A 17725-nucleotide genomic window follows, 5' to 3' on the forward strand; every position below is an offset into this window, starting at 1 on the left:
TTTGACGTCACAAACACACCCAGCGTTCGCCCAGACACTCCCCCGTTTCTCCAGCCACTCCCGCGTTTTCCCCAGAAACGGCAGCGTTTTTCCGCACACACCCATAAAACGGCCTGTTTCCGCCCAGAAACACCCACTTCCTGTCAATCACACTCCGATCACCAGAACGATGAAAAATCCTCGTTATGCCGTGAGTAAAATACCTAACTTTTTAGCACATATACTTGGCGCAGACGCACTGCGAACATTGCGCATGCGCAGTAAGCGACTAATCGCAATATAGCGAAACTCGGCAACGAGCGAACAACTCGGAATGAGGGCCTGGGTGAGCGAGATGTGTGTACTACTACGATCTGACACTGAGGATGAAGATGATGTTGTTTCTGTAAGACGGCGGCCACCCGTGGCTGCAGTTCTTGCCTGTGAAAAAAAGAAAGCCATTGTGATGCCTGGGCATAAGACCAAAAAAGCCATCCTGACAATGTTTGTGAAGGCATCTGTTCCATTCGAGAGGCCAAAATTAGTAGAGGTAGGGACGTTAGCCATCTAGGCACCTTCACCATGTTACATCATTTGCGGAGAGTTCATGAAATTTATCTTACAAAATTACAATATAATTAACACCCTCATCATTAGGCTCCCCATTAGTGAACATAGGTAGTCCTTCAAAAAACGTGACTTGTGGGGGCACAAACAAAGCAACCACTTCAGCCCCAAAAGTGTCAGTCCCGGTCACTGAGGTACTTGGTTTGTTAAACTGCATGTCCTTTATCAATATGAAACATAATGGTGGGATGAAGGGCCCAAGGACAATTCCATGTTACACCACTTTTCATTTGAACCACTGCTGTGTGACAAGTTTTCATAGATGTGCTATAAACTGCTATGTGTTTGCGCCGCTGCTCTGTCGGTAAGTAACCATCCAAGCCTGCAGCCTTTGGCCTAAAATGGATGAAATCAATATTGTGAGCTGTGAGGTAGTCAAAATTGACTGTAAATGAGTGGAAATTAATGTTACCGAGGTTAATAATACTGTAGGCACAAAAACAGGACACAATTCTGTTATTTTACCTGTTTTTATGGTGTTTGTAGAAAAATACAGATCCGAAACTGCAAGGGTGGTTTTGGAAAAACCAAATACAGATCCAAAACCAAAACTCATGACGGGAATCAGCGCACATCCCTAGTAGAAATGCAACCCAAAGTAGTGCCCGATTAAGAAACACTTCTTGTTTCTTCTTTTGTCTACTTTTCTCTTGAAACAGTCACTGAAGATCGCCATTGCGGGACTACGACCTGGTGGGGTACACTTAACAGTTCCTAGGCCACCACATACCATTTCACTATTTTATCCAATTGGTCTGCTGTTTTAGTGTCTGCGTGGCTCACCCACTTGTGCAGGATTGTATGTATGGACCACAGATATTAATCCATAGCAACCCTTTCTACGATCTGTGGTCCTGTTAAGGACTCTGGCATTAGTCACTTTTTGGCAAAGATGCATAAGGTCATGCATTTGAGAGCAGGGATCTCGTTTGATATTCCCAGTAGTGATCTCGCTGGACAAGAACAAATACTCTGACTCCCAATCGAGTTGAAATTTATTGTTTTAATTTATCATAGTCTTTGCCATCAGTCAAAATAGGCTTTTTACAGCTCTCTAGACGTGCAGGGTGCCACACGACTTGCCCAGTGATCTTTAGGCCAATTCTCCCGCTCAGTCTTTCTTTCAAAAGTTAAGCTTCAGTATCACTGTGTGTGATCTTTTACAGAAAGTGACTGGCCCAAATTGAGTGAGTGTTAGTTGAAACATCAGTGGAAGCATCTCCAGACTGGGCTGGTAACTGTTCTACCAGCTCTCATGAAGCCTCCTAAATAAAATGGTGGTTCCGCAAAGAACTTTATCCTTGAATAAGTAGGAGATAGATAGATCTAGTTGAATATACAGTTGGCACTCCAGGCGATGTAAAAACCACAGCATGACACAATGAATGCGGTCAATGTTTCAGAGACCATTATCCCTTTTATCAATTACAAATGCTGCGGTGCCTTGACATGAGGTAGCCTGGTATAGGTACTCAATGAAGCAAAAATTTAAGTTCGGCACTCGTAGTGACTAGAAAAACAGCAGGCCGGGTGCCCCATTCACCTTCCGCTGCAGAATATATAATTGAATATACAGTTGGCACTCCAGGAGATGTAAAAACCACAGCATGACACAATGTATGCGGTCAATGTTTCAGGGGACGTTTTCCCTTTTATCAAGACATGAATCACACTATAACATACATTTAAATACACTCACCATTCAGTGCAGGAGCCGCTGTCGCGCCGTCCAGCGGGAGTCCGATGACGTCATCAGTGCAAAACTGCGCCAGGAGGTCCAGATCAGCTGGGTGGGGGCATCCAGCCGCTGAGAATCTGTGTCACCTAGCAACTATCATCTCCAGCTTCTCATGCAAAAGCAGCCAAGGTTTCTGAAGGACACAACTACGCTTATCAAGAAGTTGCATGAAAACTCACCATTACCCAGCAATTATTTATTATGCACTGTGGACGTTATTAACTTATACACTAGTATTCCTCACGAACGGGGTTTGGAAGCAATGATAACTTTCCTACAGTCACAACCAGAACACAATGGGCCGGATATAGATTTCTTTATTGATCCGCTACGTCTCACGCTATCCAGAAATTATTTCCTATTTGATAGCAAAATGTATAGTCAGCGAACTGTCCATCCGGTGCATCTGAAGATGTGCGCCGGACCACTTGCTCAGGAGATCCAATTGAAATGTTCTGGCATGGAACCTTCCGTACTGGATCGCCTCCTATGAGGCTACCATTTTCCCCAACAATCTTATGCAAATATGGATGGATATTCAAATAGGTCGTAGAACCATTTGCACCATCTCATGGAGTGCTCTCGCTTTGTCCTCTGGGAGGAACACTTTCTGAGCCACAGTATCCAGTAACATTCCCAAGAACAGGAGCCGGTGAGTTGGCTCCAGGTGGGACTCTGTAAATTGAGGATCCACCCATGGTGTGACAGAAGCTGAATAGTGCGGTCTATAGGGAGCAATAAAAGCTCCCTGGATCTCGCTTTTATCATCAAGAGATCGTCCAGATAAGGGACAATATTGACCCCCTGGACCTGGAACATCATCTCCGCCATCACCTTCGTGAAAACCCTTGGAGCTGCGGACAGGCCGAAGGGTAGCGCCTGGAACTGGTAGTTCAGCAGGGCAAACCGCAGGTAAGCCTGGTGAGGTGGCCAAAACGGGATATGGAGATAGGCGTCCTTTATATCCAACGAGACCATGAACTCCTGTTCTTCCAGACCCGCAATCACTGCTCGCAGGGATTCCATCTTGTACTTGAAAACCTTTAGGTAAGTGTTCAAGGATTTTAGAATCAGAATGTGCCTTACCGAACTGTCCGGTTTCGGTACCACGAACAGGTTGGAAAAGTAACCCCTTCCCTGTTGTTGTAGTGGCACTCGAACAATGACTTGGGACTGGGCCAACTTTAGGATGGCCTGTTGCAGCGTAACTTGTGCATCCGCCAAAGCTGGTAAGCTTGATTTGAAAAATTGTTGGGGAGGAGCGCAGTCGAACTCCAGCTTGTAGCCCTGAGAAACGAGGTCCTTTACCCAGGAATCCTGGCAGGAGCTTTCCCAGATGCGGCTGAAGTGTCGCAGTCGAGCTCCCACCTCGAGATCCCCTCGGGGTGGTTGGGCACAGTCATGCTGAGGCCTTAGTGGAAGCAGAACTGGTGCTCTGTTCCTGAGAACCTGCAGCTGCTGGTTTTCTTGTCTTACCTCTGGTGCCTCTAGCCACACTGGAGGCACCTCTGGCCCTAGATCTACATTTGTTAGACCGAAAGGACTGGGCAGATGGCCCCAGATAGGAACGTTTAGCCGGTGGGGCCCCAGAGGGGAGAAACGTGGATTTCCCCGAAGTAAGTTTAGAAATCCACGTATCCAACTCAACCCCGAACAGCCACTCCCTGGAGAAGGGGAGAGACTCCACACTGCTCTTGAAATCTGCATCCACTATCCACTGACGCAGCCATAGGGCTCTGCGCGCCGACACTGCCATGGCAGTAGTCCTAGCATTAAGAGCGCCTATTTCCTTGAGCGAATCACACAGGACACGTGCAGTGTCTTGGATGTGTCTTATGAGGGTCACTGTAATAACCAGGGGCATATACCCCCAAGACCCTCCTGAATTTGAGTCACCCATGTATGAATGGCATGTGTCATCCAACAACCGGCTATAGACTTTAGTGTAGTTTCTATTTTTCTATCCCCTTTAATGTAAAGGAGCCCGGAACTGACAGTACCACCTTTTTTTGACAGGCGGGATACTGATACGTCCACAGCTGGGGGATCTTCCCAATTTTTCCTACCTTCAGAGGCAAATAGGAAAGTGTGCAAGAACATTTTTGTCACCTGATATTTTTTATCAGGATTTTTCCAGGCTTGCTTAAACATGTCATCTAGTTCTGGAGAATCAGGGAAAGTGACACAGAGTTTTTTCTGTGCTAAGAAAAATGACTGCGGTGCTGCAGTGTCTTCTAAAGGGATTTTTAATACATACCTGATAGCCAGAATGAGGAGCTCAATACCCTTTGCAGCAGCTGAATCCTCAATAATAGGATCCAATTCCTCCCCTCCCTCCTGTACCTCTTCCTCAGAATCTGAGAGTAAATCAGGCAGCCCACGTTTATGTGGCCCTGAACTAGGGAGGGGAAGGAGGGGGGGGGGGGGGGGGGTGTTTATCATTTTCCTTTGCAGCTAGGTCTGCAACAGCCTGCTGCAGTTTTTACGGCATCTAGCCAGGATGGCTCCTGACTCTCCCCTCCAGCCTCCTCACTAACTTGGGAGGGTTGGCTGCAATGTTCACATGAGAGGGAACCGGCCGTATAGGGAAAGAATCTGGTGTGACACACTGCATAACTGGTTTGACCATGTTCACAGGAGACAACACTCACTCACACACAGACAAGTATGACAATAGCAAGCCTGCCTTACTGTATGTGAGGAGAGACACAGAATGAGAGAGGGACAGCACACCCAAGCTTGTCAGGCTCAGTGAGACTGCAAGCTGTATCTTTACAGATATCACAGTGAAACACCGGATTATTGTCCTTTTCAGTGTACAATAGCGGCTCTCCCCCTTATTTACACCCCTGTACCAGTTTCCTGAGTATCTCTGAGTGTCTGGAGGAGCTGTGTGTCCTTGCTGCTGTAGCTGGAAGCAGAGGAAGGCACCAAAATGCCACTGGTCCCACTCTGAGAAAGCTCCGCCCCCTGTAATGGTGCCAGAGCTATGTAGTTATTTATACTGGCAATGTCTCCAATACAGTGTAAAACATCACATAAATGCTAGTTTTCACTACCGCTGCCAGTATACACAGGAGGGCTATAGCAAATCCCTCCCAGGGAGGGTTCCGTATGCCACCCCTGCGCTGCCCCAAGAACCGGGGGACCCCCCTAGCACGGCCCCCGGTTTGTACTCACCTCTCTTCTCACCTTCAAGCTATGTTAGGGGTGTGCGGCGTGCTACGGTTGCGTTCGCTAAGGCGCAATGCCCTGCGGTACCAACAACCTCTCAGGAGCGGGGAAGCAGCTCTGACTCCTTAAGAGACTGGTAACCGCCCCTCCACCCCCCACCCGCCCCAACTCTCACGGTGCAGGTATGCTGTTGCTAAAACAGTATACCGTAAATAACAAAGTTTAAAATAAACTGAAGGAAAAATCCTCTGGAGCTCCAGAGTGTGCATCCTCTCCTGAGGGCACATTTTTCTAAACTGGCTGTAGGAGGGGCAATAGAGTGGAGGAGCCAGCACACACAGTTGAAGAAATTTAAAGTGCACCAGCTCCTTTGGACCCCATCTATACCCATCATACTAAGTTATCCCCAGTATCCCTTATGGATGCTAGAGAAATATATAATCAGATATAGGGACTCCTATAGAAGCCCGTTCATGAAAAATTATAGAAGCAAAGTGATCGCTAAAGCTTCACTTATCCTCCGGAAACAACAACAGCACTACTACATATGTGCGGTCTGAAGGCTGCACATACATTATGACTCTTTATTGGGAGGCCCTCCCCTGTTAAATGATATGAAGTGTAGCCCTATGGGCTACTACGGCTGATGATGGCATTCGCTAATGGGGCCAAGCTACAGATTGCCTGGTAAATTTGCATTGAAGCTGAAAGCCTATGGAAACTGCTTTTGCAATTGAAATGTAGAATTGCAGCAGACAACTCCAATATCTGCTACTGTCCAACATACATAAATCCAGGGAATACCTAATATTAGCTGGTGGGTGTTATCATGGGATATCCTAAAAATAAACGATAATTAGGCCCATATATCTGCCTCGATTCATGGCGGTTCTTCATAACGTTTCTGTAAGACATGCAAATTTTCGAAGAGCAACACTATTCAGAGTGCTTCTCATTTACAGGCCCCCTGGAGATGGAAAAACATTTCTACAAGAAACTGCAGACACTGTTGCTGGGCTGGTTTTGGAACATCCAAGATGGCTCATCCTCTGGGATTTCAATGCATGGGCCAAGACCTCCTGTGCACAATGAATGGTCTGGACTTCACACAGGTAATTTCTTCTGCCAAACATAACAGTGGTCACACTCTTGATCAGGTCTTTCAGATTGGATTAGAAGTGACTGACCTAAAAATAAACCCCGTCATCTGGTCAGACCACTACTCCCTTTGGTTATCAGTTGCAACCCCTCAAATAAGATCTCTGCCTGTGGAGTTGACCAGGTATCGTCCAGGCTCTTGCAGCAAATCTGGATTTCTCTGCTATACTGGGTGCCTGTGAAGATCTCTGTTCCCTAGTACATTATAATAGGGATGTTATGGCTGCAATTGATATTATCGCCCCTGTGTGTAAAAGACCTCGTAAACCACAACGTCGAGCTCCCTGGTTCGACAACAGTGTTAGTAAGCTCAAGAAAAGGGGGCGTAGACTGGAAAGACGATGGAGGAAGACTAACTTAGTGGATGACAAAATAAAACTAATAAAGCATAACGAAGAATATCAATTGACAATCACCCGTAAAAAATCACAGTTCCTGTCAAATGAGTTCACGGCAGCAAACAATAGGCAGCTCAACTTTTCCGCACAGTAGAGATGCTTTGCAATCCAGCATGCCTGCAGGCTGATGAACCCTCTCCCAGGCAAGGTGCAATGAGTTTGCAAACTTCTTAGAAGATAAAATAATCACCATCTGGGCTGGAATCTCTACAGTGCCATCAAAGGAGTGTCAAACTACAAAGCCTGCCAATGTAAGCCACCTGCCTTCATGGACCAGCTTTCGCCCAGTGGATGTAAAGGACATTGTTGAAATTGCTCGGATTTTGCGTCCCACCACCTGGGAGCTGGACCCTGCCTCAGCCAAGCTTCTCATAGGTTGTATGGATGTAATTGGTCCTGTCTTTGCAAAAATTGTTCAATGCTCTTTGCAGACAGGCATTTTTCCTGGACCCCTAAAGGAAGCAATTGTTAGACCTCTTCTTAAAAAACCTAATTTAGATCCCGACTGCATGGCCAACTACGGACCGCTATCAAACCTTCCTTTTCTAGGAAAGGTTATTAAGAAAGTGGTTGCAAATCAACTGGAAACACGCGTGACAACCCATGATATTTATGATCCATTCCAATCAGGTTTCAGGAAAAGACATAGCACTGAAACAGCCCTGGTGTGTGTGTGTTAAATGATCTTCTGATGGCAAGAGACAGAGGTGACTGTTCAATTTTAATCCTTCTGGATCTCTCTGCAGCATTTGAACCATGGACCATGGTCTTCTGATTGAGCAAATTATCCATTTTTGTGGACTGGATGGCACAGTCCTAAGCTGGTTCAAATCATTTCTCATAGGCAGGTCACAGAGTATCGTCTGGAGTATACTCATCACCATCAATGCTATTGCCATGTGGTGGTCCCACAGGGTTCTATACTATCCACCATGCTTTTTGCAGTATACATTCTCCCGCTGGGTGAAATAATCAGGCGCCATGGCCTGGTCTACAACGGCTACGCAGATGATACACAACTGTACTTGTCCTTTGCTCCGGGCACTGATAACCGAATAGCAACCCTAAATGGCTGTCTAGCTGAGCTCCAGGAGTGGATGAGCGCCAGCTGGCTGCAACTGAACCTGGATAAAACAGAGGTCCTTATTATAGGATCGCAACATCAAAGGACAAGACTGCAGCATAGCCAACCAACTGGACTTAAACTCTGGATTCAGAATTACAAACCATTGATCGTATGCGGAATCTTGGCATTGTCCTGGATGGTGGCTTGACACTTAAACATCAGATATCCGCCACAATCAAATCCTCATTCTTTCACCTGAGAAACATAGCCAGACTCAAGCACTTAATTCCCCCAGATGATCTGCCAAAAGTCATACATGCATTTGTATCATCTCGATTAGACTACTGTTTTGCCCTCTACCTTGCTCTCCCAGCAAAAGAATTGCACCGCTTACAGCTGGTGCAAAACACAGTGCCAGCCTGTTAACCAACCAGCCCCGCTCTAACCACATAATACCCATCCTCTACTCCCTTCACTGGCTGCCTGTAAGATGGCGAATCATCTTCAAGATTGGCTTACTGAGTTTCAAAGCACTATATGACCAGGGCCCAAGGTACCTGAAGCAGCTTCCGATCCCATACTGCCCCACTCGATTACTGCGATCTATAGATGAAGAACTTTTAGCAGTACCTAGAATCTTCCGTTATTCATCTGGGGGTCGAGCTTTTAGTCAAGCGGCTTCGACTCTATGGAACTCACTTCCCCGCACAGTGCGAGAGGCCCCAACTATTGAATCCTTCAATAGTCGACTCAAGACTTTCCTGTTTACTCAAGCATTTCCATAATGTCCTTGTAGTATCTACATGCTTCTGTATTTTCTGAAAAGCTTTTCTGTACTTCATTATTTTCTGTACTATATTATGCTATGTATCTGTTAAGCACCTTGAATCCTATTGGAGAAAGAGCACTATATAAATACAATTACAGGTTGAGTATCCCATATCCAAATATTCCGAAATACGGAATATTCTGAAATACGGACTTTTTTGAGTGAGAGTGAGATAGTCAAACCTTTGTTTTTTGATGGCTCAATGTACACAAACTTTGTTTAATACACAAAGTTATTAATAATATTGTATTAAATGACCTTCAGGCTGTGTGTATAAGGTGTATATGAAACATAAATGAATTGTGTGAATGCAGACACACTTTGTTTAACGCACAAAGTTATAAAAAATATTGGCTAAAATTACTTTCAGGCTGTGTGTAGAAGGTGTATATGTAACATAAATGCATTCTGTTCTTAGATTTAGGTCCCATCACCATGATATCTCATTATGGTATCTAATTATTCCAAAATACGGAAAAATCCGATATCCAAAATACCTCTAGTCCCAAGCATTTTGGATAAGGGATACTCAACCTGTATTATTATTACTACTATTCGGTTTAGAAAATAATTGTACAAAATGTACACCGTTTACAGTACATGCATTTAGGGTATGTGGTATCCAAGCATATTAACAAAACAACATTATTAAAAAAAACTTTTGTTTTTCTAATCAAAAGTCAGTAGAGGTGAAAAGACAACAAAAAAAACTTTTTTATAGCCAGCTATTTACAAAATGGAAGTAAAAATTACCTGCATATGCTCCAAGTGTCCTCTTCTGACCATTTGGGCAATACAACATAATATGTATAAACAGCACTACTAGGTCAGACAGGGAAACCATTTCTGAAAGACATTTGAAGAACAAGTAAAGTCACTATTTGACATTAGCACATGTATTTATAAACTGAATAGTATACATGAAACTAAAGGGTTTATTAAATATGTCCACAAACTTTTATGAATTGTGATTCACAATTTGTCGTATATATTTCAACTTTTGATTGCTGCCTACATTATGTTGGCAGCACCACAAGAAATTTATGTACACAGAGCATGGAACATAGACAAAATATTTTTAATTGTGTCAACTCACGTTGGATTGATATTGTCGGAAACCGGGCTAAAACCGGTTGGGTTTGGCCCCGCTTCCGACAATACATGCGGCAAGGCGGCTAAAGCCGCCAATCCGCATGTATTCCGACAAGTTAGATTTCCCGACTTGTCGAAAAAACTGAGTCCGGGTTGAATAGGTCGGAACCCCTACCGACCTATTCCTGTCGGAAACTGCCATCTTTCCGACAAGATGGCAGTTTCCAACTCTAATTGACTATACCCCATAGTGTCCCAAGACACTTTAAACTTGTATACAATGGAGATACATCAAGTTTATCAATTATTGGATCAGTCTATCCTCCCCATTTCTAGAGGAGAGGACAGACATAATACTCTTCATCAGGAAGTATATATAGTGGATACATCAACTAAATTCTATACATACTGAGCGTTTCAATGAAACCACTGAATTAAATTCAGTTACAGTTCAATCCCCCCCCTTAATTTAAATGTATATATTTACCTTTGCACTTAATTTAGCCTCTGATCTTGACATCCCTTACACTACAGAATTAATATACATATCTTTATCTAAATACGATTGTTGTGGATTTTTGGAGTTTATTTATATATATTTAGTATGCACCAAAGATTCTATTATAGACATACAAATTACTTTACATGGGGGAGATCATCTATAAATGAGCATTACCATGTAGCATAATTTATAGGGGCATTACTGTGCATGGCCTAATATGTACGGAACATTACTGTGTAGCATAATGTATAGGGGGAGGGGATAAATGTGTAGCATAATGTATAGGGGGCATTACTGTGTAGCATAATGTATAGGTTGCATTACTGTGTGCCATAATGTATGAGGAGCATTACCCTGTAACAATGTATAGGGGGCATTACTGTGAAGCAAAATGTATCGGAGGCATTATGGAGTAGAAAAATGTATAGGGGGCATTACTGTTTAGCATATTGTATAGGATACATTACTGTGTAGCATAATATATAAGTGGCATTACTTTGTAGCATAATGTATTACTGTGTGTGGCCTAATATGTAAGGGGTATTACTGTATGGCATAATGACTCACAGAAACCATCATGTAGGTAAGGTGGAATTTTATTTAGTACACACAAAACTGTGGATTTTATTATTAGAATTACTTTAGTACTGTAGGTTGAAATAGCTAGCCCTCCATTCCCCAGTTTAATACTGCCCCTAACATTTATATTTGTTCCCTTTTAATTTAAATTTAATTAAATTTAACCCCACATGCACACTTGGGGGGGGGGAGGGGGGGGGAAGAGTGTGTGTGTGTGTGTGTGTGTGTGTGTGTCCCGAGTGCCATGGCTACACGCCATACCTCTGAGTACATTTCATTTACATAACATGTTGGTGACACACCATGTGACATGAACCAGTATTATCATATACAGTAGATACAGATTGCGTCACTCCAACGCCAATCCAATCATGTGGGTTAGTGGATACCACATACAGTACCTGGAACAATACAGATGATGGAATTCCCTTGTACTGAGTGGACTGGCGGTTACTGAGACATGTGATACAAGTAGATCACAGTATCGGGTGGAATACAGCCATACTATAGAATACAGATCCCTGCCACACGTAACAAATCATTTTTAAGTAGTTTTATTAATTTGTCAGTGAAGTAAGATTTCCTTGATATTTGTTTTCATTTATTTTGATGGAGGGTTTAATAATTTACTACTGAATTACACAAAATGTCATCCATTGTCCGATTACCAACTGGGTATTTAAAAGGCACTCCTGGCCACATTCAGTACATGCTTCTGATCAAGTTGGGTGCCCTTTGCCCAACAAAATGCGTTACACTTCCACCATACCGTGCCACGGACTCCACATATCTCCAGTTGGACAAGGACTCTGCAGCTTACAGGTTACTTGGTGGATATGCCATGGTGGGACTCTGTAGCGCCGAGCTTTGTGGGGGGGGGGGGGGGGGTTTCGCAAAAAATCCCTCTTTGATGGAGAGTAATGTTATAGGATGCACAAGCAGCTTCTGTTGATTAATATAATACGCAGCATGCCTTTATTCTGTCTATAATTGCATCTGTATCTGCACCCGAAATGCCACAAAAAAACACTGTAGCATAGCATTTTGTATGCAAGTACAGTCGCAGTCACACAAAGAATATACACATGCTGCATATCAATTTAATCAGCAGAAGCTGCTTGTGCGTCCTATTACATAACTTTGCCTCTAAGACACATATTTGTGGAAGAAACACAAAAAAGACACTCGGCACTACCGAGTCACATGTTTCTCCTGCGTTATGTGCAAAGATGTAAGAGGACACAGCTGTACACTACTGTTGAAGTTCTCACCAGTTAGAACATAGCTGTGCCACTGCCCATCCACCCACTATATCAGTTCACTGACATCTTCTAGAGACGTCATGCCCCTCCCCGTCATAGACTCACCATGCAGACTGAGAGGAGCTTATCAATATACAACCAGCCCAGGACTACGTTGCTGAGAGCACATAGAATGCCTGTGGGTGCAGCTTATGATCATCAGTGACACTTGTACAGTACATTTAGTGTGTTGATGCCTTTGTTTGAAATAATGACAGTGCAGAATTTCAAGGTTTTAAGCATTACTACAGGAGTCAAGCATGCAAACACTGTGGTTTGAGGGGGAGGGAAACGAGTACATTATGCTAGAAAAACAAAGCCCTATGAAAGATCATGTTGCAGCATTACAAAAGTTGGGGGGAACTATGTTACAGAAATGATGTTACAGTGTCACAAACAAAGAGGACACAGTGCCACCCTGCCAGGCATTCTCTCGCCTCTCCCGTTCCAGTGTGACACGGGTGCGCATCTCCGCTGGCGGCCACAGGACAAGGTTCTTCCTTTTCTCGCAATGCCCACGGTGCTTGGCATCCCACGTGGATTTGGCGCCGCCATCTTGGCCCTTGTCACATGACTGTGAAGCACCAACAGGGCCTAACAGGAAGTTGCATCACTTGGGAACAACTATGACAGTGCAGGACCAGCTCTTTAATCAGGATCCAATCAGTAGTCAGTCAATGGTCAGATGACTTCTATGACTAATTTTCAGAGACCCAGGGGTATAAATATCATACAAAAGCACTTCCTGGTGGTCAGTGCTTTGTTTTCCACAGCTCTGCCGATACACCTGCTGTGTAATCCTGAACTAGCATTCTGTCTTTGGACTCCTGTGCAGTGTCACCTTACACCCACTGACTCCTTGCGGTTAGCTGTGTCCCAGCTATCGTATAAGCCGGTCCTGCTTCACATTATGGCACCTAAACCTTGCAGCGATGTCCTAGCTATCCTGTAAGCCAGTCCTGCTCTGCATCCCAGCATCCTAGGCTAAGCAAGCTGGTCATGCCACAGCAATCCAGAACGCCAGTACTGCTCCGCAATATGGTACCAAGTGTCGCAGCTGTGTCCCAGCTATCCTGAAAGATGGTCCTGTTCCGAATCCCGGCATCCTAGTATGAGCGAGGTTGTAGTGTCCCTGTTATCCTTAAAGTCGGTCCTGCTTCGCATCCAGACATCCTAGTCTGAGCAAGCTGGTCATGACCCTACAATCCAGTAAGCCGGTTCTGCTCCGCACCCCAGCATCCTAGTTTATGCAACCTGGTCATGACCCAGCTATTCTAAGAGGCTGATATCGCTCCATGTTATGAGTCGCTGCTGCAGCTCATTATTGTTTGTATTTCTGGCTGTCTCCTAGAAAAGAGAATGCTGGCTGCTACGTGTAGCACCACACCTGTTTGGAAGACCTTGTCTCCTGACTTCAGCCTGATGAGTTCTGTTATTGGTCTCTTTGCCTTTCATTAGGGATTCTGCCCAGTTCCTGTTGCCAGTGATATTCCTTAGTTCCTGACCTAGTAAGCTTGTCACACAGTCGCTGTACCCTGTACAGTTTCCCAGTCTGTTCCTGTGTCCTGCCTTTGTGTTCCTGTATCCTGCCTCAGTCCTGTGTGTGTTGTCCCTGCTAGTCATGCACCTGTGCCCCATTGGATCTTGCCCAGTACCTGCCATCCTGTGTTCATTCCTGCTCCATAGTCTTGCCGTCGCACTCCAGTTATTCTCATGCATGGTCCTGAGCCATAACCAAGCTCCTGTCAAGTCTCTGGGAATATACCCTGCTAGCCGTGGTTGTGTGCTTCTAGCTTGTGTGTTAGTGGTTACAAGCATAGTTAATTCACTCCAGCCATGCCTGCAGCATTCCAACACACCTGACTCTGCACTCTAGCTACATCTTAGCCACTATTACAGTGTGTTATTACATACTGCAGCATAGTCACTATTCATCTATCAAGTCAAGGATCTAGCTTCCAGGACTCTGCTTTCAATCAGCACACACTCAGCACCTGGTTGTTCAAAGTAGTTAACCACCTCAGTACTTCAGTTATTATTGTTCAGTTACCAGTGCATATTCAGTCCTGTAGTCTTCAGTCATCATATCTTGTCAAGCTTGTCAGCAGTTACCATTGCAGTATCCTGCTAACCCAACCTGCAATTAACTCCTGCTTTGCCTTGTATTTGGTTTTCATCAAGTCCTGCTGTCTTCAGCGACATCAGCCTGTTATTAACCTCAGCCTTACCAAGTCATTGTGTCTGTAACTAACCCTTGCCTTGCCAGCTGTTATACTCCAGGTTAATCACTTTGTGGTCTCCAGCCTATTGTATGGGTCCCTACTGCTGGAGGTTTACGTCCAGGAGGCCCCTTAAGTACTGGTATGCATATCACGCACTAAAGGAATAGCAGGGGGTTGCTATTGTCAGAAGACTCTTAGTTGTGGAGTTCCCTATCACTCTACAACCCAGCACCTGAGCCTAACCTGCTGGTCAAAGCCGAGCTATCCTAAGAAGCTGGTACTGCTCTGCATTCCAGCATCTCTGTCTCACCAATCACCTTAGTATTCCATTTACCTACCTATGTTTTACAAAGAAGTCTTACATCAAGCCTTCTACTTTCCACCCAAACCTTCCACGCTCCACCCCTGTGGTAACACCTAGTCCGGACCCACAAACAGATCCAAGTCTGACATAGAGGACATTCAAGTGCTGGGAGGGGAAACTACAAGTATATTAGCCTGTCCTCACTGCCCTTGTAAATATGCGCAGAGCATCAAAGAATATTTTAACGCTGAAGAAATGGGCTTATGCCCAACTCTAAATAAGGACTTATGCGAGTAGCCAACACGATTAGAAAGAAAGAAAAAAAAAATGATAAAAAAAGGATATTCCTTTGCTACAATACAATATAGCAAAATAGCATGTACTGTATACATTATCTATTACTACTATGTTGCTCTGATAAATCATTTAGCACCTTCAACCATAAATTTACATTTACTACTACAAACAATTATAAATTCTATTAACAGCAGCCTTATTTGACTCTACACTATCATCTGAGCCATAAAGGCAGGGTTTAACTAAGACCTTAACATCAGGGAGCAAATATGCGTGAAAAGTCAGATTAATACAGAAACTACAATAATTGCTTGTGGTAAATGTGGATCCATTGAAAGAATATTGCATTATGTGCAATACTTTTTAATACAGCATTTTCAACCAATTCTAATCTGCCCAATTTAGTAAGAAAATGTGCAAAGACTACCGTATTTTTCGGACCATAAGACGCACCTGACCATAAGACGCACCTAGTTTTTAGAGGAGGAAAACAGGAAAAAAAATATTCTGAACCAAATAGTGTAATAAGCTTACAATCTATACTGTAGACACAGACATCAGCTTTACAGGCCATTTACATAGAATACGGTACACAGATTTTTCTGGGACAGTGTGTGACAGAGGCAGCCACACAAGCACAGCCATAGTCACAGTACAGAGCAGACGAGAACCTTTTTACCTCACAACATACAGATGACGGCGAGGCAGCAGCAGCAGTACTTTGGAGGAGGCGAGGGGAGGGAGCGGGGGAGCCACGTGATGCCGCCTCTCGGATGACGGCAAAGCAGCAGCAGCAGCAGACAGGACACGCCGCTACCCGCACTCGTAACTGCTGCCTCTCCCACCCAGTGCGCATTGAGAGCGCTCCATAAGGTTTTTACTCCTGCTCTGTTATTCGGACCATAAGACGCATATTCGGACCATAAGACGCATGTACTTTTCCCCCCACATTTTTGGGGAGAAAAAGTGCGTCTTATGGTCCGAAAAATACGGTAATTTACAATGTTTAATAAAATGACTTGTAATTATTATATTTTAGACAATGTGACCACGTTAACCAAGAGGCTGATTCTAGTGTTTCTGTAACAGAAACTTTTTGTAATTGTTTTAAGAGTAGCTTCATTAAAGATTTGCAATCAGTGCATTACTTGCTTGCAAATGATGCAGAGACTTCCTGTGGAATAGCAATTTGCAGGGGGCAGATCATAAATATTACAAGTACTGAATTAGTAGTTTCTTAGTTCTAATTAATGAACAAAATCCTGGAATTACTCTTTATAATGGTAATCATCATTTTAAGAGCCAATGGTACAAACGGTTTACTGAAGCATATTAAAAAGATTTTCTCCGGCAGGGTGCACAGGTTATCCACAGGATAACAATGGGATATGATAGAGCGACAGCGGATTTGCACCAATCGGTCAAAATTTTCCGGCCTCCCAGCATGCAACGGGCCCGTCCATATATCCCCACCCCTTGGCTCAGCCAAATCAGTTTTTTGTTTGGTGCGGCAGGAGCCGGACCATGGTCAGAGGGCTGCTATTTTTTAGCAGCCCTAAGCTTTCTTATTTTATTGTTATAGTCTTACTAATTTTTGAGTGATCTTTCTAAACAGCGTCTTATACATACCTTAGAAAGAGTCGCTCCAACAACTCTCCGCTGGGTCACGACAATGCTTACCCACAAGTACAGTGCTGTTTCGGCGGGCGTCTGTGTCGGATATACTAGCAGGTCCAGCAGACGTTACCAGGCTGTGGCCGGAGCACGGGGAGAAGATAAGGCATCAATTCCGCTCCGTAGATGGAATACGGACACAGCCGCACTATTTTGGGAGGAGACTACCAAACAGTAGCTGACGCGGCTGCCACCCCGGGTGCACCAGCGCTAGCCTTTAGGGATTAGAGGCTCCAGGAATATTATGAGGCCGCGATCCCTAGGGTTGATATCAGCAGTGGGGAGTCAGATGCTCTCCTGGTCAACCCTCTCCCCGGTTCATGACCAGTTTCTGCCAAGTCTCCCGCCATGAACTGTTTCCTCGCTTCCTTCCCAGACGCTACCACGAGGGGACCTGATCGCAGCTTAGGCAGCTGTGTGACCAGTGCGGCTGTGTTCACTGGTCGCTACCATGAGGGGACACGGTCGCAGCATAGGCGGATGTGTGACCGGTGCGTCTGTGTTCACCGAGCGTCTGTGTTCACTAAGTCATGGAGCGGCAGTATACACTAGTAGCGTCTGGATCCACTCAGCGTTCGCTAACGTATGATCGCTCTTGGAAGCGAGGTGAGTCTCCCTGTATCCCACTCTACTGAGTATGGGTAATACAGCACTAAATCTCTATCTACCTTTTGAGTATGAATAGTAAGATAAGTGCATATTGCATATGAGTCTGTATACCATTACTGTTGTTTCTTTCGCATTGCGTCTGAATACGTTAGATCTGTTAAACATGATTCAGTAAA

General features: G+C 44.5%; 1 protein-coding gene across 7 annotated transcripts in view; it reads right to left on the minus strand.

The window, feature by feature from the left end:
- Positions 1-17725, minus strand: part of TBC1D32 (TBC1 domain family member 32) — an 851129-nt gene that overhangs the window by 655382 nt on the left and 178022 nt on the right. For all 7 annotated transcript variants that reach the window (XR_010176059.1, XM_063917235.1, XM_063917238.1 and 4 more), the window contains one exon: positions 9723-9815. Coding sequence is in view for 6 of the 7 variants with exons in the window: in XM_063917235.1 (XP_063773305.1) it covers positions 9723-9815 (93 nt within the window). In the remaining variant the exon portion in view is untranslated. The remainder of the gene's footprint in view (positions 1-9722; positions 9816-17725) is intronic.

The sequence above is a fragment of the Pseudophryne corroboree genome, chromosome 4 (assembly GCF_028390025.1).
Source record: "Pseudophryne corroboree isolate aPseCor3 chromosome 4, aPseCor3.hap2, whole genome shotgun sequence".
In the NCBI taxonomy this organism is placed as follows: Eukaryota; Metazoa; Chordata; class Amphibia; order Anura; family Myobatrachidae; genus Pseudophryne; species Pseudophryne corroboree.